Source organism: Sardina pilchardus, chromosome 5, assembly GCF_963854185.1.
Source record: "Sardina pilchardus chromosome 5, fSarPil1.1, whole genome shotgun sequence".
Lineage (NCBI taxonomy): Eukaryota > Metazoa > Chordata > Actinopteri > Clupeiformes > Clupeidae > Sardina > Sardina pilchardus.
The window spans coordinates 2806116-2832636 of NC_084998.1; the positions used below are offsets into that span (position 1 = coordinate 2806116).

Sequence of the window (26521 nt, forward strand, 5' to 3'; positions counted from 1 at the left end):
CGTAGCTGGTTTTAAGTCTACCATGGACGGTTACGATGTTATGGCTTATTCTCCAATTGTCAATGGAGAAATTGTATTGGATTTTTACTTCCGGACTAGGCTGTGGGCGGGACTGGGGAGCTCTATAGTTTCCCCCACTTCATCACCATCACTAGAGCCTTCGTCCTTCGTCTGACGCTGGGTTTCCACAGAGCATGTCACCATGCGAGATCTTCTACTGTCTTTGCGCGAAATACGCCTGCTAAAATTTCACCCAGGGGGTGTTGTCCAGTTGTTACACACCTAGCGTTTCGGCTCAGTGGTCAACAGGTTAGCTTAGTGGTTAGTGGTTAGCTTAGTGTTTAGTTAGCTAGACAGTCCAGTGCTTCAGATTACATTCAGGGGTTTATTTAGCCCAAGTATGTTCAAGTGGCATACACACATAATTCCGTTTGAGTGTTTTCATGTTGACAACAATTCATAATTTACAGAAACACCACAGTTCATATCAGCGTGCTAACTATCTAGTCGCCTAGCTTGCTATGTGTTTTCAATTGGTTATAATGGGTCAACAAGCTAACAAGCTAACAAGCTAACCTTCAATGATAGTGTGTCCTGAACATTTGTTTAGCATATAAACAATAAACCGTATCAAAATAAGCCATTAAAAGTGGTCAAGAAACCTTTATTCACATTTAATATTTCCAGTTACGACCTCCGGAGCCACCGCCATTGATTTGTTTTTTTTGTTACTCCCACCTCTGTGTACAGTGTACAACGTGGTGATAATTTCGCCCAGAGTGAGTGAGTCTTCCTAAAGACCTGATAAATCAACTCAGATTCAGTGGATGGGCGGGGGGCGGGGGACATAGCATGATTGACAGGTAACAGTACAACCTTGAAGTACCAAAGTCCAAAGTTTGAAGTAAAGGCGTTCGAATTAAATGGTGGCGCACGGAATTGCATGAGGCTGAAATTTTAAGTCTCATTCAAAATGAGAACAACAGGGAAATGTAAATGTAATGCATGACTTCAAATTAATTCAACTTCTTATTCAATTGATTTAAAGTTTAATGTAATTCAAAATTCAAATGACATTGATTTAAACTTTAAATTAGATTACATTTAATAATCGTTGATATATTTAAATTTGATACTTGGTGATATGACTTACATGACATTTTACTTTGTAATTTACTTTATATTTAATTATTGTTACTTTGACCCTTCATACCGGACCTCCAAGTGTTAAGAAAAGAGTTATTGATCAAAACCTTTTTACAGAGTGAAAATAACAACAAATTCCATTTTGAATCAACTGTGTTCACTAGTTTGCAGGCACATATTTCTTGAAAGTTGTTTAAACAAAAGAATAGAAGTTAAGATAACACCAAGGGCAAATGCTTTTTTACAGTTATGGGCTCAAAAGGGTTTATATTCCTCTTTTCAGTCAACTTAAGCTTGGGTTCAAATACTTATTATGGTCTCTGTATGTGATAATAAAGGAACACTTCACCGTTTTTTCATATTAAACTATGCTATTCCCTTAACTAAGACGAGTTGATACATACCTCTCACGTTTCAATGCGTGCACTCACTGGCTGTGGCGCGCGGCGCAAGTTTGATAGCACTCAGCTAGCCCAGTTCATTCATTAGGATCCAAACAGAGATGAAGTTAGAAGCGACCAAACACCTCCATGTTTTCCCTATTAAAATACAGTTACACGAGTAGTCAGACGACCAAGTATGGTGAGACAAAATAAAATGTGGTGCATTTCTAAGCAGGTAAGAGGGATAACTGTGTGGTGCAGTAATATCCTCACTCTTGCACTTTCAGTTTCACTTTGTAGTGAGGATATAACTGCACCGAGTCCAAGTGCTCCCAATTGTTATTCCACCACACAATATAGTTATCCCTCTTACCTGCTTAGAAATACACCACGTTTTATTTTGTCTCACCATACTTGGTCGTGTGACTACTCGTGTAACTGTAGGAAAAACACGGAGATGTTTGGTCGCTTCTAACTTCTCTGTTTGGATCCTAATGAATGAACCTGGCTAGCTAAGTCCTATCAAAATAGCGGCGCGCACCAGAGCCAGTGAGTACACGCATTGAAACGTGAGAGGTATGTATCAACCAGTCTAAGGCCGCGTTCAGACTGCAGACGAATCTGATTCAAATCTGATTCCTTCTCATATCCGATTTTTAGGGCTGACTGTTCACACTGCCTTTAGCAAGTGTCCAAATCGGATATGGCTCTGTTCAGACTGGGTCACATTAGTAACAGATCTGACAGGTTGCTGTAGCAACAAAAACAAACATTTCTGCCATCAGGAGGAAATACTTGCTAATTTGGTGTGATTCAACATAGAACAATACAACTAGGTGAGTGTTCATTGAATGCATGCATACGTGTGCGCATTTGCGCGACAGAAACCGAAACTAATCAGTGGCAAGCTCTGCTTCAAACTCCTGGAAGGCTATTTAATTATTTAACGCCATTTAATAGAACAATGTGGATTCTTGCAACTTCCATAGAAACAGAGCAGAGACTGTATAATGCTCTATTTAGCATTGAGTATTGTTAAGTCACGTTTAATATAACATGGTCAAAAGACATAACGTAGCCGTAATGTTGCTCTACAACTCGAAATAGGTGGGCGGTCACGCACGTAAAGTCACGTCACGGACAGTCAAATCCGATCTGAGTGTTGGGAGCTGTTCAGACTGAGATGCATCTGCCCATATCCGATACGAATGCGATATGAAACTACCTCCCGGATGTGATTTTGGAAAATCGGATTTCATGTGACCTGTCACTGTTCAGACTACAAAAGTGACATCTGATTCAAATCGGAATGGGCTAAAAATCGGATTTTGGCTGGCAGTCTGAACGCAGCCTTAGTTAAGGGAATAACATAGTTTAATATGAAAAAATGGTGAAGTGTTCCTTTAACATTGTATATCTGTATGTGTTTAGAACTGCTCTAGGAGAGTATGATTAAAATGGGGAAATCAGATGTGTGGGATATTGCAATCGCAAGACAGTCCCCAGAAATCACCCTAACAATTGAATTGGATGATGAAGCGATCATGAGGATTTGGGAATCACAAGAGAAAAAATGTAAAGGTAGGTTTTGTGATATTACTTTAATACATCTACCATATTAAACATTAGATCACATGAAATTGTGTTTGAGACAGGTTTTGGATGCTTATTAATGTTATTTGGAGAATTTTTTTTTTTTTTAATTTCTGTGTATTTCTGAAGAGTCATTAACATATGTGTTACATATCTTTAAAAGCCTGTCAGATATGACACAGTTTCACTAAATCGGTTCCAGAAAACAGACTGGGCTATCACTTCCAGTACTTAGTCATTGACCAGTGGACAGACATATACAGTATGTTTCTTCTGCAAAAGTAATTTAAAATGGCTTTTCTTTTTAAAAACCTCACCACCAGCAACACCATCTCCAAATTTGATGACTACGGACTTGCACGAGACAAGGATTGTGCTGCTGGGAAAAACTGGTTTGGGGAAGAGTTCAACAGGAAACACCATACTGGGCAAAGATATATTTACTGTATCACCAGCCTTTACCTCTGAAACACATCAGTCTGTGGTTCATCGGGCAGTTGGTGGTGGGAGGCTTGTGTCTGTGATCGATACTCCAGGGCTTTTTGACACACATCTTTCACAGGCTGAACTAACTGTAGAATTAGGCAGGAGTGTTTTTTTGTCTAGTCCAGGACCTCATGCCTTTCTCATTGTTCTAAATAGAAGATTCACTAAACAGGAAATACAGATTATTGATCTTATCCGAGAGCTTTATGGGCAAGAGGCTCTAAAGTACACACTCATTGTTTTCACACAAGGGGATGACTTAAAAGGGAGGAACATAGAAAAATTCATTAAACAGAACAAAGATCTCTGTGATCTGGTCCAGCAGTGTGGATGGAGATATCATGTCTTAAACAACAAAGACATGGGAAACAGAGATCAGGTCACTGAATTGCTGGAGAAGATTGACAAAATGGTGGAGGAGAATGGAGGATGTTACTACACTGATGACATGTGGAAGGATGCAGAAAAGCTTAGAGGAGAAGGAGAGGGAATACCTGAGGAACCATTCTTGGCATTTCTTAAACTATATTGGAAAAAGTTGGCTCTTGGAGCTGTAATTGCTAGTCTGATAGGTGGAGGGACAGGAGCTGTAATAGCAGGAGCAGGTGGAGGAGCTGCAATAGCAGGGGCAGGAGCAGGTGGAGGAGCTGCAATAGCAGGGGCAGGGGCAGGTGGAGGAGCTGCAATAGCAGGGGCAGGAGCAGGTGGAGGAGCTGCAATAGCAGGGGCAGGTGGAGGAGCTGCAATAGCAGGGGCAGGGGCAGGTGGAGGAGCTGCAATAGCAGGGGCAGGGGCAGGTGGAGGAGCTGCAATAGCAGGGGCAGGGGCAGGTGGAGGAGCTGCAATGGCAGGGGCAGGTGGAGGAGCTGCAATAGCAGGGGCAGGGGCAGGTATAAGAGCTGCAATAGCAGGAGCATTTTCATGTACAATACTTTGAGCATGGGCTGGTGCTGCACAAAGTACAGTGATTGCTGGTGGCTGAGGTAAATACATGAAGCAGTGGGTGAGCAATGTGAGTGTAGGTTTGTTGGAAAAGGGGGAGAAAATTGACTATGCCCACCTCTCAAATTGGCCACATTTTGCCTGGTTCATTAAATTAGCATCAGTTTGTGTCAATACACTGTATTGAGTGTCAAACAAATGAGAGCCTACTGTGAAAGGCGATCTGCATCATTACAGTGTGATTTGATTTTATTATGCTTTTAAAAATAATGGAATGATTCTTCTGTCCTGTAGAGCACTTGAAAGATATTTTGATGATTCAATAACAGACATGCACATTTTCTGTCCTGCCATTGTTGCATTGTTTAATCCAAAAAAGTGATTGATGGTTGATTTCTATTAAATGTTATTGTCTTTATTGAAAACACTTTTGAAAATGACAGACCCTGAGAAATTCACCACCCTCAGTCAAATTTGATCTAAGTCTTCCATGGTTTTGCTATGATAAAAAATAGTGGTTTTGAGTGTGTGTGTGTGTGTGTGTGTGTGTGTGTGTGTGAGAGAGAGAGAGAGAGAAAGAGAGAAGCTATTACTCACAGTAATAGCTTTGAAACATGAAATCATACATAACTTCTAAATGCAGTGATGGGCAAGCTATTACAAAAGATAGATAGATAGATAAATACTTTATTGATCCCCAAGGGGATATTCAAGGTCCCAGCAGCTTAAGACACCACACACAACATACAATACAATGTAAACAGGAAAATACAAAGCAAATCAACAAATCAACATGACTAAAGGAGCAGCAAAATACTATTGATAAGATGTGCATGAATGTACTGAGGATTGGTACTGTGATCCAGTATGAGGTGTGTGTCAAGTTGGCAGTGCAAATAAGTCCAACAGTGCAACAGTGCAAGATTACATTCTAGTGACCAGCAATAAATATGTACAGTACAAAATGTAAGCATAGTAAAAATAATAACAGTACTAGTATAAATATATGGACAATTAAAGGAACCGTATGTAGGACATTTATTTCAATTAATCATAAAATGGCCCTGACATGTCACTAGACATTTAGAAATCATGCTAATTTCAAATACTTATATCACTGACAACAGTAGTCCGGCCAAGATATTTTCATTTAAAAGTGAAGTTGCAGCCCTCAACTGATGTTGATGTTGTTATGTTGTGTTTTGGTTTGATGCGCCGCCCTACACTTATCTACGAATCACATAGTAGTATTTCGCCATCCGGGTTGCCAGCTATGCTAGTTACCACCATAGACAGCTGCAGCTACAAACGTGTTGGATAAAAAATGTCTAACGTTATGGAACCTAAAAGACCTTGTTATGAATCCGAAATACGTCTAAATAAAACAAGGATTTAGGAGATTGAGACGGCTGAAAACGGAGAAGAATTTGAAGGCAGACGTCAGTGTTGTTAATTTGCTCCTGGACAGGTAAAGATTCATCAGTTTGCCTAACTTACTTGTAGGCTACTGTAAATGGACATTTTAAATAGCCTTTTCATGACAGTTGAACAAATTATGCAAGTTCGTGCAAAGTATGTTGGCCATATATGGAGGAGGTGGGTCATTGAATTGAAAAGGTAGGCTAAGGAATTAATTGGGAAATAAAAGCAGCTAGTAGTCATTGCTAACGTTAGTGTGGCATTGCGGGGAAATTGACTACGCCACCCCAGGTATTAGAGGGAACCCAGGGACATCCCTTAGAACCAATAGGACACACAGTGTCGTTGGTGAGGAGGCAGAGACGTGGTTTCCCATTACATATATTTTTTTATTACATAACAGCAAGACAACATGTACACAGACATACAGAAATCAGGACATTAATCAGGCTGTGACTTTAACAGGTAACCCTGCTAACGGGCGCTGTACCCCAAAAGGCAATCAAAGTGCTCCACACAGGCACGACCACAAGGTGGACTAACAGTAGTACTAGCTACATTCAACACAGCACACGAAAAGGGGAGTGGCGACCACCACAGGAGTTCCCCCAAACAAACAGCCCAATATACCTAATTATCACATACAAGGACAAAACAAAATACTACACAAATACACAACAGGCCATTGGCAAATGGCAAACATAAGACAAACCTACACTTACACCTATACATACATACACACAGGCACACACACACACACACACACACACACACACACACACACACACACACACACACACACACACACACACAGGAATGCCATCAGCAGACGACAACGGGGCCAAACAGGAAGCTGGAGCCACCCGAACAGACTTCACTGGCTGCTGCTGGGATGTCGCCGGGAGTGTGGGGAGCACAGGACAGCACATGCAACATGTGTGCGCACACGCACAGACACACACAAACACACAGTGTTGATAAAAAGCGCAGAAACAGAGCAGCCTCGTCTGTCGGCTTCCACCCGAGCTCAGGCCACTTTGGTCAACATGGAGTACATATGACAAGGGAGCAGGCACCACGGGGCAGGGTGCTTCCAGCAGTCCTTGACGGACCAAAGCAGATCCAGTGCACAGGGCGAGTGAATCCAATTGCTGGCTTGCTGCAAAACAGCCATAGTGCTACTGACCGAATGCTAGGGACAGAGCCCATGGAGCTGGGGTGAGAGCCATCCGGGGATCACGCATTCAAGACCCCTTCCAACATGGCCTCTCTTCTACCCCCTTTATAGGGATCTGAAGGCCTTTTCAGGTGCAAGCAATTAAGCACAGGGGCGGGGCAAGGAGAGCAAGTTAATTGCTACCCATTTGGAATTAAGCAGTGTGCGTCCTGCTACATTCGCAATGCATTATCAGAGTTCGTTTCTCTGTTTTTATGCTGAGGAAAACAGCACTTGCCATTGAAAGCTAGCAGCCTACGTTCCTGCTGCAGCTAGCTGGCAACCGTGACTCAGAGGGGAGGGGGAGGCGATTCACCGCTCTACAGTATTTTGAAAGTAATTGCAGTACTCCTACATACGGTTCCTTTAAAATAAACCTAACATAGTAATAATATAAGAGTTATAGCAGCAGTGCAAGGATAGTTAGATATTGATGCAGACATTAGTCATTGGTCAAATATATGGACAAAAAGAGGGTAGACATGTAAGCCATGCCATGTAAGTGTATAGGGTGGAGGTGCAGATATACTATGCATAGAAGTCCAACTCTCCTTTTCCCTTCAGTGAAGCATTATACCGTTGTATGGCCCTGGGTACAAATTACTTCCTCCGTCTGTCTGTTGTGCATGTCATGGAGCGTAGTCTCCAGCTGATCAAGCTCTTCTGCTGTATGATAGTGCTGTAGAGTGTATGACAGTCATTGTCCAGGATGCTGTGTAGCTTGTTCAGGGTCCTTTTGTCTGATATTGAAGTGATGCACTCCAGATCAGCTCCCACAACAGAGCCAGCCTTCCTTACCAGCAGAGGTGTCAGAAGTAAAAGTACAAAGTAAAAACAGTACAGGTGATTTCACTAATGAGCTGCTACACCTGGCTTAAATGTTTTGCTAATTAGAATCAGCTAATTAAGTAAATGGTTGGAACAAAAATGTGAGCTGGACTTTTACACCTCTGAATATAGCCTAACTCAAAAAATCAGAAAGACGTGGTAAATGAGAAACAAACAGTTATCTAAACTTTTTTTTGTGATTTTGTCTTACAAACTTTTACAATTGAGTAATATGAGTTAACACAAAGTGAAAAGAAATCGTCTGACTGACTTAAGTTAGTTACCAGCCTGTCTAGTCGCCCAGCATCCCTCTTCCTTGTGCTTCCTCCCCAGCATGCCACAGCATAGAAGAGGACGCTGGCAACAACAGACTGGTAAAACATCCAGAGGAGCTTGCTGCAGACATTGAAGGACCGCAGCCTCCTCAGGAAGTACAGCCTGCTCTGCCCTTTCTTGTATATTGCTTCAGTGTTGACTTACCAGTCCAGTTTATCGTCCAGATGTACGAAGTACCGTATTTTCCGGACTATAAGTCGCTCCGGAGTATAAGTCGAATCAGTCAAAAAATGCGGCATGAAGAGGAAAAAGCCATGTAAAAGTCGCACCGGACTATAAGTCTCATTTATTTAGAAATGTATTCCACAAAATCTTAGCCAAGAACAGGCAGAGGCTGTGACAAAGAGTTAATTAATTAATATTAGCCTAATAAAGAGAAGGAGTGAATGGCAGCGATATGAAGGCAGCCACTAAGGCCCAAAAGGTAATTGTAAAGCAATTCACTGAAGGAAAATGCTGAAGTGGTACAGGAACATTTAGCTAAAATGTGTAGAATAGTCTATAATGCAATCAAGCATTTCGGGCAATGTGGTTTTAAAAGACATGCAAGGATGAAAGATAAAGCGGAGGCAGCTGGGCGATAAGAGGAGGGTCCAACGGTATTTTTAAAGCAATTTACAAAAGATTCGCTGGATTCAAATGCTGATGTGGTACACGAACATTTAGCTGAATATGTGGCAAAAGCAATGTAATCAAGAATTTTGGGCGATGTGGAGTCACAGGTTGGCAGCAGGTGAAATGCTAAAAGGGACGCACAGGTAGGATGAATGCAAAGCTGAGGGAACCATATGGGCCCAACGTTAATAGTAAAGCGGAGGCAGCTGGGCGATAAGAGGAGGGTCCAACAGTATTTTTAAAGCAGTTTACAAAAGAATAAGTGAATGAAAATGCTGATGTGGTACACGAAAATGTAGTTAAACATGTGGAGAATGCAATGCAATCAATCATTTTGGGCGACATGGAGTCACAAGCTGGCAGCAGAGCAAATACTCGCGGGAGGCTTATTACATGAGCCAATAGGTTGTTTTCATAGGGGCTTGTTTGTCTGTCTGTTTGTTAGTAAGATAACTTAAAAATGTATGGATGGGACTTCCGGTTGGGCTCCAGCTAAGATGGCCGCTTAAGCGTGAACTTGCAATGCCACCTTCTATATATTTGTTCTTGAACTGAGTCAAAAGTGCCTTGACGGCAGTTTTATTTGTTGACAACTGCAATGGAATCGGCAGAGAAGAGAAGTGCAGATGAGTTAAGCCCCCTTAGCCCCTCGCCGCTATCTAAATCGACAAAGAAGAGAGCCAAGAAACAGCTCCTCTTTGATGAGAACGCGGGCTCCATCTTTGAGGGCAGCGCTGAGGGCCCTGTGTTAGCCTTGCTAATATATGAGATGCGGGGTACTCTACGCGAACTTTCCCTGGATGTTAACAGATCTTCAATATTGGTATGACACAGTTTCACTGAATTGATTGAAGAAAACAGACTGGGCTATCCCAGTGATGTGTGTGTGTGTGTGTGTGTGTGTGTTGTGTGTGTATTTTATATACACACACACACAATTTAAAATGATTTTTTTTTTTTAAGCCCTCTCCTCATCAAGGTCTCTACGTTTGAAGAATATGGGATCGCCGGAGACAAGAATGGTGTTGCTTGGAAAAACTGGTATTGGGAAGAGTTCAACCGGAAACACCATACTGGGCCAAAAGAGATTTCATGCAGCACCTGGTTTTATCTCTGTAACACATCAGTCTATGGCTCATCAGGCAGTTGTTGGTGGGAGGCTTGTGTCTGTGGTTGATACTCCTGCAGGGGCCTATTTCACAAAACCAGAGTAAGTAGATCCAAGATAAGTGACGACACACGCGGTTGACCAAGCCTGGTCAAAGTAAACATGCTAAATACGTTTCACTAATGCTGAGCGCAGATGAGTTGAGGGGGCTAGGTCAAGACAGGTGTAAGTTATTCGGTATGTGTGCGCGTTCTCGTTTCTCCCCCAAATAACTCACGGTGGGAATACAAAAGACGCGAAAAATAGCGTCTTGCACACAAAGTGAACAACCGCTTTTGATATAGACTAACAACGAGGTAAAGTTGTACTTTTTTGGATGGGAATCATGAGTATTTCTGTTACATAGCGGTAGTAGGTGTGGCAGATCAACTGAATGCAAATTTACGTATGCACCCACGTGTGAGAGCTTCCTTGTCTCAGCACGCAACGTCATTAAGAAAGCTCTTTGCCACCGCAAAGATGCACAAAGTATGTCCTATATTATCTTAATTTGTCTTAAAAGCCGAATTAGTTGAAAACACCTTCGAAAAATGTCCCCTCCACTTCCAACCAACTACTACAGTAGGCTATTCATCAAACGTCTGTCAAAAAAGAAGCAAACAACAAGTATGTTATTAATTATAAGGCCACCATAATTTAAATGACACCCATATGGTATAGGCAGCCATTCTGCTGTGTTTTGCGAGTAAATACAAGTAGCAAATAATATATTTGTAAATGGAATACAGCTCTTTGAAAAAATCGCATGGAGGTCTGATTTGACTGACAGCTAGCAGAACCAATCAGATAATGTAATTACCATTAGAATTAACTTAGCTTGGCTGTTAGCCTGGTCGGGAGCAGGCTAGCTTCCAAGTATAAATTCCCATGGTAACTTATATGTGATCTCTTCTGTGAAACCAAGTCAAGGCTATGTTCATCCAGGATAACCCAGTAAGCCTGTCTAAATCCCCTATCTTGGTTTTGTGAAATACCCCCCAGGGCTGTTTGACACAGATCTTTCACAGGAGGAATTAACTGTAGAATTAGGCAGGAGTGTTTATGAGGCTAGTCCAGGACCTCATGCCTTTCTCATTGTTCTCTCTCTAAGTTCAAGATTTACAGAACAGGAAGTAAAGGTTATTCAGCTGATCAGAGAGCTTTATGGGGAAGGGGCTCTAAAATACACACTCATTCTGTTCACACATGGAGATGAGTTAGAAGGGATGAACTTAGAAGAGCACATTAAAAAGAGCAAAGATCTCAGTAATCTGGTCCAGCAGTGTGGACAGAGATATCACGTCTTTAATAACAAAGACATGGGAAACAGAGATCAGGTCACTGAACTGCTGGAGAAGATTAATAGAATGGTGGAGGAGAATGAAGGACGTTTCTACACTAATTACATGTTGAGGGATGCAGAAAGGCTTAGAAGAGAGGAAGAGAGTAGAGCTGAGAAACCTAATGGATTCTTGGAATTTCTTAAAATATATGGGGACAAGTTGCTTTTAGCAACTCTTCTTGTAGGCGTGATAAGTGGAAAGTCAGGAGCTGCAATAGCAGGGGCAGGAGCATGTGCAGGTGGAGGAACTGTAGCAGCAGCAGGGGCAGGAGCTACAGGGGCAGGTGGAGGAGCTGCAGTGGCAGGGGCAGTTTCATGTACAATACTTTAGGCATGGGCTGGTGCAGAGGACAAGGAGTGCTTGCTGGTGGCTGATGTAGATACTGTACATGAAGCAGTGGGTGAACAATGTGGGTGTAGTTTTGTAGCAAAAAGGGTGAGAAAATTGACTAAGCCCACCTCCCAAATTAAATTTGTCACATTTTGCATTAAGGTGCATTTAATCAGTTTATGCCTATTAAAGAGACCCTATGCAACTTTTTCATAGTCATAAAATCACTCAGAAATCGTTGTTTTGCTTGACTGACCAGTTTCATCGAAAACAGTAACATTTCCTCCCGCCCCCAGTGTCCCTATCCGCTATTGCAACCTTGCAGTTTCTGCAGGAGACGTATCGTCTTCTGTTTACATCTGGAAGTCTGAGACGCGTAAAGAACAAGAAGAACCACGCTTGCAATTTATATATTTATATATAGCCTATATATGTATAAATATACGCGCTAAAGCTGTCGGGGAAGCTCTGCAGAGAAATATGCAAGCATAAAACGAGCGAAAACGAAACCGAAACCAGAGATGAAATCGCCAATCCTGCATAGTTCCTCTTTAAAGGTATACTATGCAGGATTGGCGATTTCATCGCCGGTTTCGCTTTCACTTTTAATTTTTTGCTCGTTTTATGCTTGCATATTTCTCTGCAGAGCTTCCCCTACAGCTTTAGCGTGTATATTTGATAAAACTCCTCAATCGGTCAGTCTGCCGTGCCTTTTCATGAGACTTTACATGACACTTCCTGGAGTAGAGCATGGGTGCGTGCCCGGTGTCTCCTGAAGTTGCAAGTGTGGTTTTACCGCTACAGACCACTAGAGCGGCCAAAAAAAACACCGTTCGACCGGTAATGACTCATTTAATCATATATAACAGTATGGAACGAATTGATTAACTGAAAAACGTTGCATAGTATACCTTTAATACACTGTATTGAGTGTCAAACCATTAGAGCCCACTGTGCAAATCAAGCTAGCTAATAGGCTAACAGAAAAAAAAAATATGGCAATATAGGTATGGTAAAGGGTATGTGATGATGTGGGGCTATTTTAATTCCAAAGGCCAAGGGGACTTGAAATAACTGGCCTTTAAAAATGAAAATCTGCCTGCCTCTATGGGAATTGAACATAGGGGTGTACTCAAGGAAGAACATTATTCATTCACAAGAGAAGAAAATTGGTGTCCTTAAAGATTGGATTTTCCTCATTTATTTAGTTAAGGCATTAGGATCACGTTCCAAAAGATGATTTCTTATTCCTCTTTTTAGCCAACTTAAGCATGGGCACTGTACATCATTGCATGTGGTTTGATTTTATTATGCTTTTAAAATCAATGCTTATGTTTATGGAGATTACGTTAGATATAATCAATTTGTGTATAGCACCAACATATGATCAATCAAGAAAATACATTTACAGCATGTCACAGAAAATCAACATACAGACTTGTCTGTGACAGGGTCTGGTATATTAGGAGTTAAATGCATCTACAATTTGAGTTTATTCCGTATCTGTAAGGATGTCAACACATATCACCAATATTTCAATATGTGTAATGTTATTTTTGCACTCTATTGTGATTATTGGCTGTTCTTTAAGTCTTTTTAGAGTCTTTTGATTCCTCTATCTAAGAGATATTTTGACTCAATGGTCCTCTCTCCTATTCATCCACATTTCTGGTTACAGGGTCATGAGCTCATAATGCATTCAGCTGATCTTTCAATTCTTCTTGTTTATTTGACAACTTGACAAATAAATTACAAAATATTAATGAACAAGACAACTTGTCTATTGCTAGCATGTCTTTTTTAAGATGCTGGGAAGACCATACAGTAGTGTGAAACTACACCAGCTGGTTACACATTCATGAAGATGCATCATGATAACCAGTTTACACTATGTTGCTTTACAGACACACACACACACACACACACACACACACACACACACACACACACACACACACACACACACACACACACACACACACACACACACACACACACACACACACACACACACACATGCCTTAATATCTTCCACCTCATTGACATACAGTATGTCTTTGTTTTCTGTTACATGTAAGAGTGGCATAGGCAATAGGACTGGTCGCCGTTGTGTGCCCTTTCCTCTGTAAACTTGCACAGGCAAACTTGCCCATCACTGAATAGAATAGAAGAATAGAATAGAATTTATCCTTTTTTGATTCCGTGAGGGAAATTCCGTTTCTGCATTTAACCCAATTTAACCGAATTGGTAAACACACACAGCATACAGTGAACACAGTGAGGTGAATCACACACTAACCCAGAGCAGTGAGCTGCCTGCCAAACCAGCAGCGCTCGGGGAGCAGTGAGGGGTTGGTGCCTTGCTCAAGGGCACTTCAGCCGTGGACTGGTCGGGGACCTAATAAATGATGAATCATATCTAATTGTTTCCAGTTTGCCCACACCCCACACACTCCCTACATTAACATGTGCTACACAATTCCCATCTCTGAGACCAGTTGGAGCAGTTTCATTTCACTGTTGTTGATATTTCAAGTTTCGGCAATCACAAAAATCTTGTTTGGGCTGTTTTTAATTATTGGGCTAGGCCCGAGTTTCAAAAGGACCATTTCAATACCCAGCCTAGGTTTTGTAAAAGACTTGTAAAAGCTGAAGCGGCCGCACCTTAAGTGCAAGGCGCTATTGTTTTTACTCAGATTATTTACCTCCGCCAATAATATTACGCCAGTAGCACAAAAATGGCATGCGCAGAAAATCTTGTATAAGGTGAGGTCCATGCATAAGCCCCTTTACTATCATGTTAAATAACATTTATGATGTGTCAATGTTTTCAGCAACCAACACATTTCCTGTCCTGCCAACGAGAAATATCTAGAGGGGATCTACAGATGCCCGTGCTGCAAATTTTCCACAGGTCATGAATATAAATTCAAGGGCCATATCAATAACCACATGCAACATGCTGTACATCATGGAGGTAGGATTTTAAACACTTTAACATGTTTAAAACAGTATATTCTGTAGAGTAGAGTTGTTGATGTGTGGTTATGTTTCTGTTTCACAGACTACTACATCTGTAAGTGGAACCGACCGTGTAGGTCAACATGCCCAGCCGTTTTGTCCATTAAGGAAGAAGACAGACAGCAGGTGTCGCGCAGGAAACTAAATGGGGACGATGAGGCAAAAGACTGCTTTATGTTTATGTTTGAGCTTCAAGAAGACCATAACCTATAATGTTTTCTTTGACCACTGTGAGGCTTCAGGGATTACCATCTACGCCGCCTGGTTCTGCAAATCCTGTCACCTGGACACTGGTTCTCCTGACACTGGAGAGGCACACTGAACCTGTCTGCTCATGACCTGAAAGTGTTGTCAAGGACTGCCAGGACTGCATCCAAGATCATTGGGGCTGACCTCCCTCAGCTTCAAACGATGTACTCCACACGCTGTCAGAGGAGGGCTACGTCCATCATCAAAGATGTCAGCCATCCAGCTCATTCCCTCTGGCAAGCGCTACCAGAGCATCACCACTCACACCACACGAATCAAAGATAATTTCTTTCCGCAAGCTGTCAGAATATTGAATGGTCATGTCCCATACCCATGAGGCTTATTTATACTTTATGCTGGTTGTGTTTGTGAATGACTGTATGATGTGTACATATATGAATAGTTTGGCTATATGTGCCCCCCCACACACACTACCTACTGTTTATTTACCCCTCCTTATTGCAACGGTGGCACAAGAATTTCACTACAATGCAGTAAGTATATGTGACAATAAAAAAAACTTGAACTTGAACTTGGAAGTTGTGCACCCTGGCCCACACCCCCACCCTCTTTATTAAGATAATTTGATTGTATATTTGTATTTATATAGCCTTATATATGGCCATGTGTACAGTATGTACTTATATTGTTCCTCCTTGTCTTCCTTATCAAACCTCACCCTTTCCCTTACCTTAGCCACAAGATGGACTCACTAAAGGGAGGCACCCTGGCCCACCACCCTACCCTTTCCTGCTGCATATTATTATTGTTGTTGTTTGTGTTGTTGTTCCATATGCTCCCTTTAGCTAGAGGACAGGCTCACTAAAGTGGTGTACCTGGCCCACACCTCACACTTGCCTGTGTATGATACGAAGTCAATAGTCCTACAGACTTTGACACACACACACACATATATATATATATATATATATATAAACGCCTTGACATGGTAGTGATTTTTACCGCTTAAAATGAATTTAAGATGCATTAAATTGTGCAGGAGTACTAGACTGGGTAAATCCAGCTCGATGCCGGCGCTTTGATTTCGCCCTGCAGCTCTTCTATCCTCTTTCCATTACAAATCTGCAGGGACCATATCATAAATTCAGAGGTGTCAGAAGTAAAAGTACAAAGTAAAAACAGTACAGGTGATTTCACTAATGAGCTGCTACACCTGGCTTAAATGTTTTGCTAATTAGAATCAGGTAATTGAGTGAATGGTTGGAACAAAAATGTGAGCTGGACTTTTACCCTACAACTAGTCCTAGCTACAGCAGTTAGGGATTGTGGGTAAATTTTACTGTCTTGTTAATGTTAATAATGTTTTTTTGTGTGTCTCTGCACTCTTTATTGTGGCTTTTTTTTTTGGATGTGTATGACATAGAACAACTGATGAGTATGAGGGATTTTCAGAGTATTGTCAGGATAACCATTGATGAGAAGACCATTGTTAAAATATATGGACATTTTAGAAGGTAGACACAGTTCCTTGAAGGAGCAATGTGAAATTGAACTCTTTCTCAATTTACATTCATTTGCTCCCTTTGGGGTGTCACAAAGTTGTGCACTCAGAGCTTGCTTACAATGGCCGGGTTTCCCAGATTCGTTAAGAAGCTCTTAAGTGCCAAGAACTTCTTAGAAGCGTTCTAAGAAAGCTCCTAAGAAGGTCATAGCACTTAAGAGCTTCTTAATGAATCTGGGAAACCCGGCCATTATCTGCAGGAGAATTTGGGCCCTATGCCCGACAGTAATTCTGGTCCTCCCAATAATACATAGTTTATATCAGGGAAGGGGCTCTCTTCCTTGCAGATTTCAGTTTTCTCCACAACGATATCATTGCACAACATGAGGTCGAACAAGTAGGCTATATATAAAGTGAACATTGTGTACCACATTTATTGGTAATGTGCAAGATCAACTATATTTTCTTCATATGTTCCGTGTAATGTTATAGCATTTTATATGTAAATCCACACAATTATGTATGTTTTGTTTGAAGTGTACATTTACTATAAAGGGAACCTATGTCTTTCTATGTTTTTTATATGGCAGCCAATGTAAAATTACTGTCAATATAAAATATTGTTTTTCTGTATGACTTATGTACACAATTGCTTAACTTGTAGATCTGTTGATTTACAAAAAACTGTCTGCACTTCAATCAACCTGGATAAAAACAATTTTAAACTTCTATGGCAGACATGATTCACACTATTAATTCCTGCCATGTAGTGGTATATGTCGATATCGATCTGTAACATAGAAAACATAGGCCTAGACCTTTCACAGATGTAAACATTGAGCTTTAAAAATAAATAAATAAATAAAAAAATAGCTTAAGTGACAATAAACATAACTACATGTTGCTGTTTTCCTTGATATTACAATGAGCAAATATACACCAATCTCACTAACTAAAGGGGCTCCAAAGGTATTCTTTTTTTATATTAATAATTTTACATTCCTTACATTAATTTAAATAAGCCTATTTAAAGGTTATTGTGAGCTAGCATAATACCGTATCATATGGCCTTCAATGGTTAATCACTCATAGGCCTACAATAAATTAGCTTTAACAGTCATACATTTGGACTTTTTTTTGCTGATCATATATGAAAACAGATGTTCTTTGTTTTGTGTTACAGGCTATGTTATTCAAGATTTCAACACAATTTTAGCACTGTTACAACCATGACGCTATGTTACAACTGTAGCCTACCACACTTTCTTATGGCTGCGTCTAGGTTGTAACAAAGGTAGGCTAGGGCAGGGTTTCTCAAACTTCTTTGCTCTGGGGCCCTGTGATGTTAGGCCTTGGTGTTCCAAGGCCCTGCATAGGCGTCTGCACACCCTCTGAACACCCGCCCATGCCCCCAACTTCCACCGCCCGCCACCATGCACGCCTTTAGATAGCAGGCTTGTGCACAATTCCGAATTTTAGAATTCAATTCATGAATTGGAATTGGAATCGAATTGGCCCCACCCCACAGGAAGTTGAATTTTAACTTGAATTGGAATGACAGGAAGTGGAATTCAATTCATGGCAATTCAAGACAATTCCACAGTCACATAACAGGAAGAATGTGTTGAATCTGCATTCAGTTTTGGGAAGGTCACTTTGGAAATGTAATTGATTACTGTTTTCAATAAATTGTGTGTTTGTTGCGATCATATCTGACATTTTGTGAAACTTAATTGTTCAACACTACCCTTAAATTATGTATATGAATTTCTTTGAATTTCAATTCTTCTTTAATTCAAATTTGAATTGTAATTCTACATCCTGTTTTTGACCTCAATTCAATTAAATTCAAACCCTAGAATTGAATTGGAATTTAGGAGTCATTCTCAATTCAATTCTGAATTTTGCACAAGCCTGATAGATAGATAATTTATCACTATTATTAGGCTATTATTATTACTAGTAGTAGGCCTACGTATAACATTTCAATCTATTGCCATATCAAGCATCTGCCATATCATAAACATGGGTCTGAAAACTTGTTATGAAAAACACATTATTTTAAAGTGGGGGAAATGGGGAGGTATGAAAAAAGGCAGAAATTTAATGTAATTTCAAAAAGGGATTTTTCGTGATTACCGCTAATTATACAGACACATTCTATATGCCATTGGAATCAGTAGGATCTCCTGTTTATTTTGATATGCAGTTTGCCATAGGGCAGTTCCGAAATCATGAGATATTTCACAGAGAAGAATCTGTATGACGCAGAACTGAGTGTGACATTTTATTTTTGTATGTAATTTTCAACGCTAATTATCTCGCGAACCGTTCGTCGTAGAAACTAGTGGCTAGCGTCATTAGAAAGGTCAGGTTATGCAGTTTCATATGTTATGCCTGTTATTTCTGTGTGAAGATATCTCGTGCCAATATGACCGAGAAGAACGGGTGCGGCAGCGGCCGCATGGTGCGTCTTGAAGGCGGCAGAGAGGGTCGGCCGGCGGCCCGATGGTAATCTTCTCGCGGCCCGGTACCGGTCCGCGGCCCATAGTTTGAGAAACACTGGGCTAGGCTACATGTAACTGTTAAGTAAAATTATTAACAAACTATCAAACATCATTTTAAAACTAGAGAATGTAATTCCAAGGAAATTACAAGTGCATGAAAAAGCAAAAATGTACAGATAAATCATGTAGATATGGTTACTAAGGTGTTGCTAGGGTAGACATGATGGTGTCATAGTTTATGAAAGTTGATAGTGCGAAGATAGACAGTTTAAAATTGAATATGCATAGCTGAAAAGCTGTTGATAAAAAGATAATTTAATGAATGTTGACAGACCGATAGTTTAATTGATGTTGATAGGTAAATCATTTTAAATGGATGGAGATGGGTATAGTTTAACGGATATTTAATGTTTTGCTAATGCTTGCTAACAATTATGTTAATAATGCTAATATGCTAATCAGATTGTTAAGCTAATGTAACCCACCTCTGGTTTGTTACCAGAGACACATACACAACACACATACAGTACACAATACACATGAAAACATTTGTTTCGACTTCCGGCCGTGACACAGAAAGGATGGCAGCATAGTGGAACAGCTCCCGAGTAGTTAAACATTTCCCATGCCTCTAAACTTCGAATTGTTTAAGTGAGTGTTAAATATTGAGTAAGAGCCCAGAGGAAAGAAATTCTTAGATTGAGATCTCTTTTGTTTCTCATTTGTTTCTCCTAGACAATAATGAGATCACAGTGATACAAAAATGAGATTATTGCCTTTGTCTCACGCTTCTCAGGTTTGTCTCGGGAGCCAAAGAGTTATGTTATCTCAGTGTAGACTCCCTTTGATTTATAAATGAGATCTCAATTAGGTCTCAAATAATGCTCAGTTTTGTCCATGTTGTATGTCTCATATTTTACTCAGGCTGAGTCACCAGAGAGCTCTCCTTGTAAACTCAAGAAATTCTCATTTAAGTCTCTTTGTACTTTTACTTCTGACACCTCTGACTACCGGTAAGATTTCATCAGAGGTGTCAGAAGTAAAAGTACAAAGTAAAAACAGTACAGGTGATTTCACTAATGAGCTGCTCCACCTGGCTTAAATGTTTTGCTAATTAGAATCAGCTAATTAAGTGAGTGGTTGGAACAAAAATGTGAGCTGGACTTTAGCCCCCCCCCCCCCCACACACACACACACACACACACACACACTCACTCACACACACACACTCAACCTGTCAGCTACAGCAGTTAGGGATTGTGGGTAAATTTTACTGTCTTTTTAATGTTAATAATGCTTTTTTTGTGTGTCTCTGCACTCTTTATTGTGGATTTTTTGGATGTGTATGACATCTATGTTCTATAGAACAACTGATGAGTATAAGGGATTTTCAGAGCATTGTCAGGATAACCATTGATGAGAAGACCATTGTTAAAATATATGGACATTTTAGAGAATACACATAGTTCCCCAAAGGTGCCATGTGAAATTGACTACTTTCTCAATTTACATTCATCTGCTCCCTTTGGGATGTCACAAAGTTGAGCACTCAGTGCTTGCTTACAATGGCTGGGTCTCCCAGATTCGTTAAGAAGCTCTTAAGTGCCAAGAGCTTCTTAGAAGCATTCTAAAGCTCCTAAGAAGTTTATAGCACTTAAGAGTTTCTTAATGAATCTGAGAAATCCAGACATTATCTGCAGAAGCACTTGGGCCCTATGCCCGACAGTTATTCTGGGCCTCCCAATAATATGTACTTTACAGTATGTCAGGGAAGGGGCTTAGGCCCCCTGTCAGTGCTGCATGCTTGCAATTGGATGGATTTCGGTATTGAAATATTGAACCAATTGATCTTCCGTTAGTCAGGAGTTTAACACGGTTTTAAACTCCAACTCTAGTTTAAACCATGTTTACCTCCAAACTAGTGAAAGTGCAATTGCCCTGTTCAGTCTGAAAGTGCTGATTGAGTTGGCAACAAGATCAAATACATAGAATCTTGGCACGGGATTAAGATGTTGTAGATGGTCATCTACTTGATGGTTTATGGCACAAATAAACATTTTCATGACAACATGACAACAACAGTATAGCCTTTAGTGTAACTTTCACTTAGTTGCATTTTATTTCAAGATTAAATTTCAGTGGCCTAGGGTTACATGTAATATCTTAAAGAATAAGTTGACTTGGGCTGTGGCATTATGGGAACAAACTTCAGCTAATTTTTATTGTTGTTTAGACTTGTTTTTGTAAGTAGCACCAACTAAAGTCAGTCAGTCGATTTCTTTTTACTTTGTGTTAACTCATACTACTCAATTGTAAAAGTTTGTAAGACGAAATCACAAAAAAAAGTTTAGATAACTGTTTGTTTCTCATTTACCACGTCTTTCTGATTTTTTTGAGTTAGGCTATATATTCTGAGGTGTAAAAGTCCAGCTCACATTTTTGTTCCAACCATTTACTTAATTAGCTGATTCTAATTAGCAAAACATTTAAGCCAGGTGGAGCAGCTCATTAGTGAAATCACCTGTACTGTTTTTACTTTCTACTTTTACTTCTGACACCTCTGGATTTCATGCACCAAAAATGCTTCATGCTTTGAGGAAAACAGCTTGGATTTGGCGCACGTCAACATGTTGGTGACGCTGCGTAAAAACGAAGCAAGGCACCTCTTTGTATAATATCCAGTAACAAAGTAGCCTACAACGGCAACGCACCGCACAGAACATTATTTGTAGGCGCTACTCGCAGTGTAGCCTACACTGTAAAAAATAAATGTGATATGTCAGGATTTTACTGTGTTTTTTTACAGATTTTGTCTGGAATAAATTATTTTTGGAAATGCCATTTATTTTACAAAAATAGACTGTGATTTCACATGTCAAATTTAAAATAACTAGAAATCACTGTAACTGTGAAAAACACTATATTCATGTTCTTTTACAAAAAAACCCATCAGAAATGCATATATTTCTAATTGAAAAACGTTAAAAAATCTTTCGTAATTTCATATAGTTTGAAACATTGACACTATTTTGAAGCCTGATGTTGAAGTGATAATTGAAAGTGTCCCCTCTGTTTTACGTTGAATCAACATTGGATTTTCAACTATACTGACACATGCGATCTTGTGAAGTGCTGTCCCAATCCCAAATACCTATCTGAGCCCATAGACCTCTGAAGTTCGCCTACAAATAGGATCCAATGCTGCCATATTTGCCCATATAAGGAGTTCCGAGTGTTAATTGAAGCTAATGGCAAGTTGCATTGTAAGTTGCATTGTAGTCTTCACCTACCGAAGATCACAGTATGCATTTGAAGGCAGAGGACACAACTTTGTAGTGCAAAACGTCTGCACTCGTCCTCATGAGAGTTTAACAGGTGCGATAATCCAATATCCCCACGTTATTTTCCCATAGAAAAAATCTCAAGATGCCGGATCTCCTTATTTGGGCAAAGATGGTGGCTTTTTTGTAGGCCTCACACATTTAGCACCTGAGATCAATTAAGTCTGAGTCTTTAGTCCTTAGTCCTAAGGTCTCACATTGGCTGAATCCCAGTACAGCAGTTAGGGATTGTGGGTAAGTGTTAGTTTCTTGTTTATAATGTTTGATTTGTCCTCATTACTCTTTATTGTGGCTTTTTGGGATGTGTACTGTATGTCATAGAACAACTGATTGAACAGTCTACAGAAAATGACTGTGTAAGAAATTTGTCAGAATTACCACTATAGAGAAGGCCATGATTAAAATACATGGACATTTTAGAAAATATGTATATTTCTTCTTGGGTGCATTGCGAAATTGAATGCTTTCTCAATTAGCATTCTTTTGCCCCCTTGGCAGTGTCACAAAGTTGGGCACTCAATGCTTACTTGCATTATGTGTCTGCAGAGGCGCTGCTGTAGAAACCAGGGGCCTATTGCACAAAACTAGGATAAGGGATTAACCCGGGATATCTTGGTTATCCTGGCTCAATTTATCCGTGATCCAGTTGCACAAAAGCGGGATAGGGGGCAGCAGGATATGTTATGGTATAAGTTACCATGGCGATTTATTCTGTGGAGCTAGCCTGCTCCTGACCAGGCTCACAGCCAAGATAAGTTGATTCTAATGGTAATTACATTATCTGATTGGTTCAGCTAGCTGTCATTCAAATGAGACCTCCACGTGATTTTTTTTAAAGAGCTGTAGATTCCATTTATATATTATTTGCAACACGCATTTACTCGCAAAACACAGCAGAATGTCTGCCTAATACCATATGGATGTCATTTAAATTATGGTGGCCTTATAATTAATAACATAGCCTACTCGTTGTTTGCTTCTTTTTTGACAGATGTTTGATGAGTAGGCTGCTGTAGTAGTTGATTGGAAGTGGAGGGGACATTTTTCGAAGGTGTTTTGAACTAATTCGGCTTTTAAGACAAATTAAGATACTTTGTGCATCTTTGCGGTGGCAAAGCACTTCCTAATGACGTTGCGTGCCGAGACGAAGCTCTCACACACGTGGGTGCATACGTAACTTTGCATTCAGTTGATCTGCCACACCTACTCCCGCTATGTAACAGAAATAATCATGATCCCCCATCCAAAAAAGTAAAACTTTACCTCGTTGTTAGTCTATATCAAAAGCGGTTGTTTACTTTGTGTGCAAGACGCTATTTTTCGCGTCTTTTTTATTCCAACCGCGAGTTATTTGGGGGAGAACGCGCACATACACCGAATAACTTACACCTGGGGCCTATTGCACAAAACTAGGATAAGGGATTAACCCGGGATATCTTGGTTATCCTGGCTCAATTTATCCGTGATCCAGTTGCACAAAAGCGGGATAGGGGGCAGCAGGATATGTTATGGTATAAGTTACCATGGCGATTTATTCTGTGGAGCTAGCCTGCTCCTGACCAGGCTCACAGCCAAGATAAGTTGATTCTAATGGTAATTACATTATCTGATTGGTTCAGCTAGCTGTCACTCAAATGAGACCTCCACGTGATTTTTTTTAAAGAGCTGTAGATTCCATTTATATATTGTTTGCAACACGCATTTACTCGCAAAACACAGCAGAATGTCTGCCTAATACCATATGGATGTCATTTAAATTATGGTGGCCTTATAATTAATAACATAGCTCGTTGTTTGCTTCTTTTTTGACAGATGTTTGATGAATAGGCTGCTGTAGTAGTTGATTGGAAGTGGAGGGGACATTTTTCGAAGGTGTTTTGAACTAATTCGGCTTTTAAGACAAATTAAGATACTTTGTGCATCTTTGCGGTGGCAAAGCGCTTCCTAATGACGTTGCGTGCCGAGGAAGCTCTCACACACGTGGGTGCATACGTAACTTTGCATTCAGTTGATCTGCCACACCTACTCCCGCTATGTAACAGAAATAATCATGATCCCCCATCCAAAAAAGTAAAACTTTACCTCGTTGTTAGTCTATATCAAAAGCGGTTGTTTACTTTGTGTGCCAGACGCTATTTTTCGCGTCTTTTTTATTCCAACCGCGAGTTATTTGGGGGAGAACGCGAACGCGCACATACACCGAATAACTTACACCTGGCTTGATGAATCCGTGTCTGCTCATCCTGGATTGGTCTTTGTGCAACCAATTCAGCCGGTATGCTCTTGTTTAGGATTCAGTGATCGCGGCTCAGTAACTTATCCCGGATGTCTTAATTCTGCTTTTGTGCAACGGGCCCCTGGCTCGATGAATCCGTGTCTGCTAATCCTGGATTGGTCTTTGTGCAACCAATTCAGCCGGTATGCTCTTGTTTAGGATTCAGTGATCGCGGCTCAGTAACTTATCCCGGATGTCTTAATTCTGCTTTTGTGCAACGGGCCCCTGGGCCCCACAATGTTAGTATTATTGCGGCAGGGTTTTTAACACATGGTGTTATTGGGAGGGAGCTCTAAATATGCATTTGATGAGATTTTAAAATTAACAGTAAATTATTGCAATAGTAAACCCAATATCATGTTTTTCCACATTTTTGTGACATGTTTTGAAAGATGAATCACATTATTTTGTGTGTCATATACTGTTATATCACATCAAATATACATTATAATACAACCAATATCCATGAAAACCAACTAATAACAGCACATTTCTGTAAATTTAAGCATTATTATTCGTAATACAACATTTATTAACCATATTTGTAGGTAATTTCATTGTTTTAAAATGTGAAAGTGGTTCTAATTAAACATTAAAAACGTGAAAATAAGGCAAAATCTTTTTAAAATGACAACTACAAACTGTATTTTAATTATGGAAAATAACCGTATTTTTACGAGAAAGTAATTTTCTGTTTCTTCACAGTATTTTTTTGGCGCCCCAGCTGCCGGAAATGTACTGTTTTTTTAAGAGGTTTTTTTTTACAGTGTATCACTGCACCTCCATTACCGTGTTTTCCACCAGCTATTTACGTCTCTACCGATCATAAGGATTTGCTCATATATAACATCAGCCAACACTTCAAGGGCCACCACAAAGTATCTCGGGGGCCGGATCCGGCCCGCGGGCCGCTAATTGAAGAGCCCTACCTTAATATCTTCCACCTCATTGACATACAGTATGTCTTTGTTTTCTGTTAAGAGTGGCATAGAGGCAATAGGACTGGTCGCCGTTGTGTGCCCTTTGCTCTGTGAGCTTGCACAGGCAAACTTGCCCATCACTGAATAGAATAAGAATAGAATAGAATTTATCCTTTTTTGATTCCGTGAGGGAAATTCCGTTTCTGCATTTAACCCAATTTAACCAAATTGGTGAACACACACAGCATACAGTGAGCACACAGTGAGGTGAATCAAACACTAACCCAGAACAGTGAGCTGCCTGCCAAATCAGCGGCGCTCGGGGAGCAGTGAGGGGTTAGATGCCTTGCTCAAGGGCACTTCAGCCGTGGACTGGTCGGGGACCTAATAAATAATGAATCATATCTAATTGTTTCCAGTTTGCCCACACCCCACACACTCCCTACTACAGTCTGCTACACAATTCCCATCTCTGAGACCAGTTGGACCAGTTTCATTTCACTGTTGTTGATATTTCAAGTTTCGGCAATCACAAAAATCTTGTTTGGGCTGTTTTTAATTATTGGGCTAGGCCCGAGTTTCAAAAGGACCATTTCAATACCCAGCCTAGGTTTTAATTGGCTTGTAGCTTAAAAGCTGAAGCGGCCGCACCTTAGGTGCAAGGCGCTATTGTTGTTGCTCAGATTATTAAACCTCCGCCAAGGAGGTATATGTTTTCATCGGGGACTGACAAATGTACTAGTGCGGTGCCCGTGCAAACAATGTTCTCCCAGAAACGTGTTGCACAATGACGCTGATGCAGGTAGATCATGTTAGATTGGTGATGATGTAGAATCAGCCCCGTGCAGTTATAAGCTATGAGGCTTTGACCTCAGCTATTTAGGGTGAAACAAGCAAATGCTTCATATCGGAGATGTGCCTGTTAAAGTCTGTAATTCGCTGTGTGACCCATACAGTACAAG

At 40.4% G+C, this 26521-nt stretch overlaps 1 protein-coding gene across 1 annotated transcript; it reads left to right on the forward strand.

Annotated features, from left to right (window-relative positions):
• The first annotated feature begins 2133 nt into the window (after positions 1 to 2133).
• LOC134079730 (GTPase IMAP family member 9-like) lies at positions 2134 to 7291 on the forward strand. The gene is made up of 4 exons (XM_062535808.1): positions 2134 to 2365; positions 2961 to 3110; positions 3446 to 4316; positions 7258 to 7291. Exons 2-4 carry the CDS (start codon positions 2978 to 2980, stop codon positions 7289 to 7291), a joined length of 1038 nt encoding a protein of 345 aa, XP_062391792.1. The 5' UTR covers positions 2134 to 2365; positions 2961 to 2977.
• The last annotated feature ends 19230 nt before the right edge of the window (positions 7292 to 26521 follow it).

Excerpts from the sequence above, each read along its gene's own strand:
- LOC134079730 (XM_062535808.1), top strand. The coding sequence starts at position 2,978 with ATGATTAAAATGGGGAAATCAGATGTGTGGGATATTGCAATCGCAAGA. Across the intron at positions 3,111-3,445 it reads ACAAGAGAAAAAATGTAAAG|CAACACCATCTCCAAATTTG; the intron begins GTAGGTTTTGTG and ends CCTCACCACCAG. Across the intron at positions 4,317-7,257 it reads GCAGGGGCAGGAGCAGGTGG|GGATCTGAAGGCCTTTTCAG; the intron begins AGGAGCTGCAAT and ends CCCCCTTTATAG.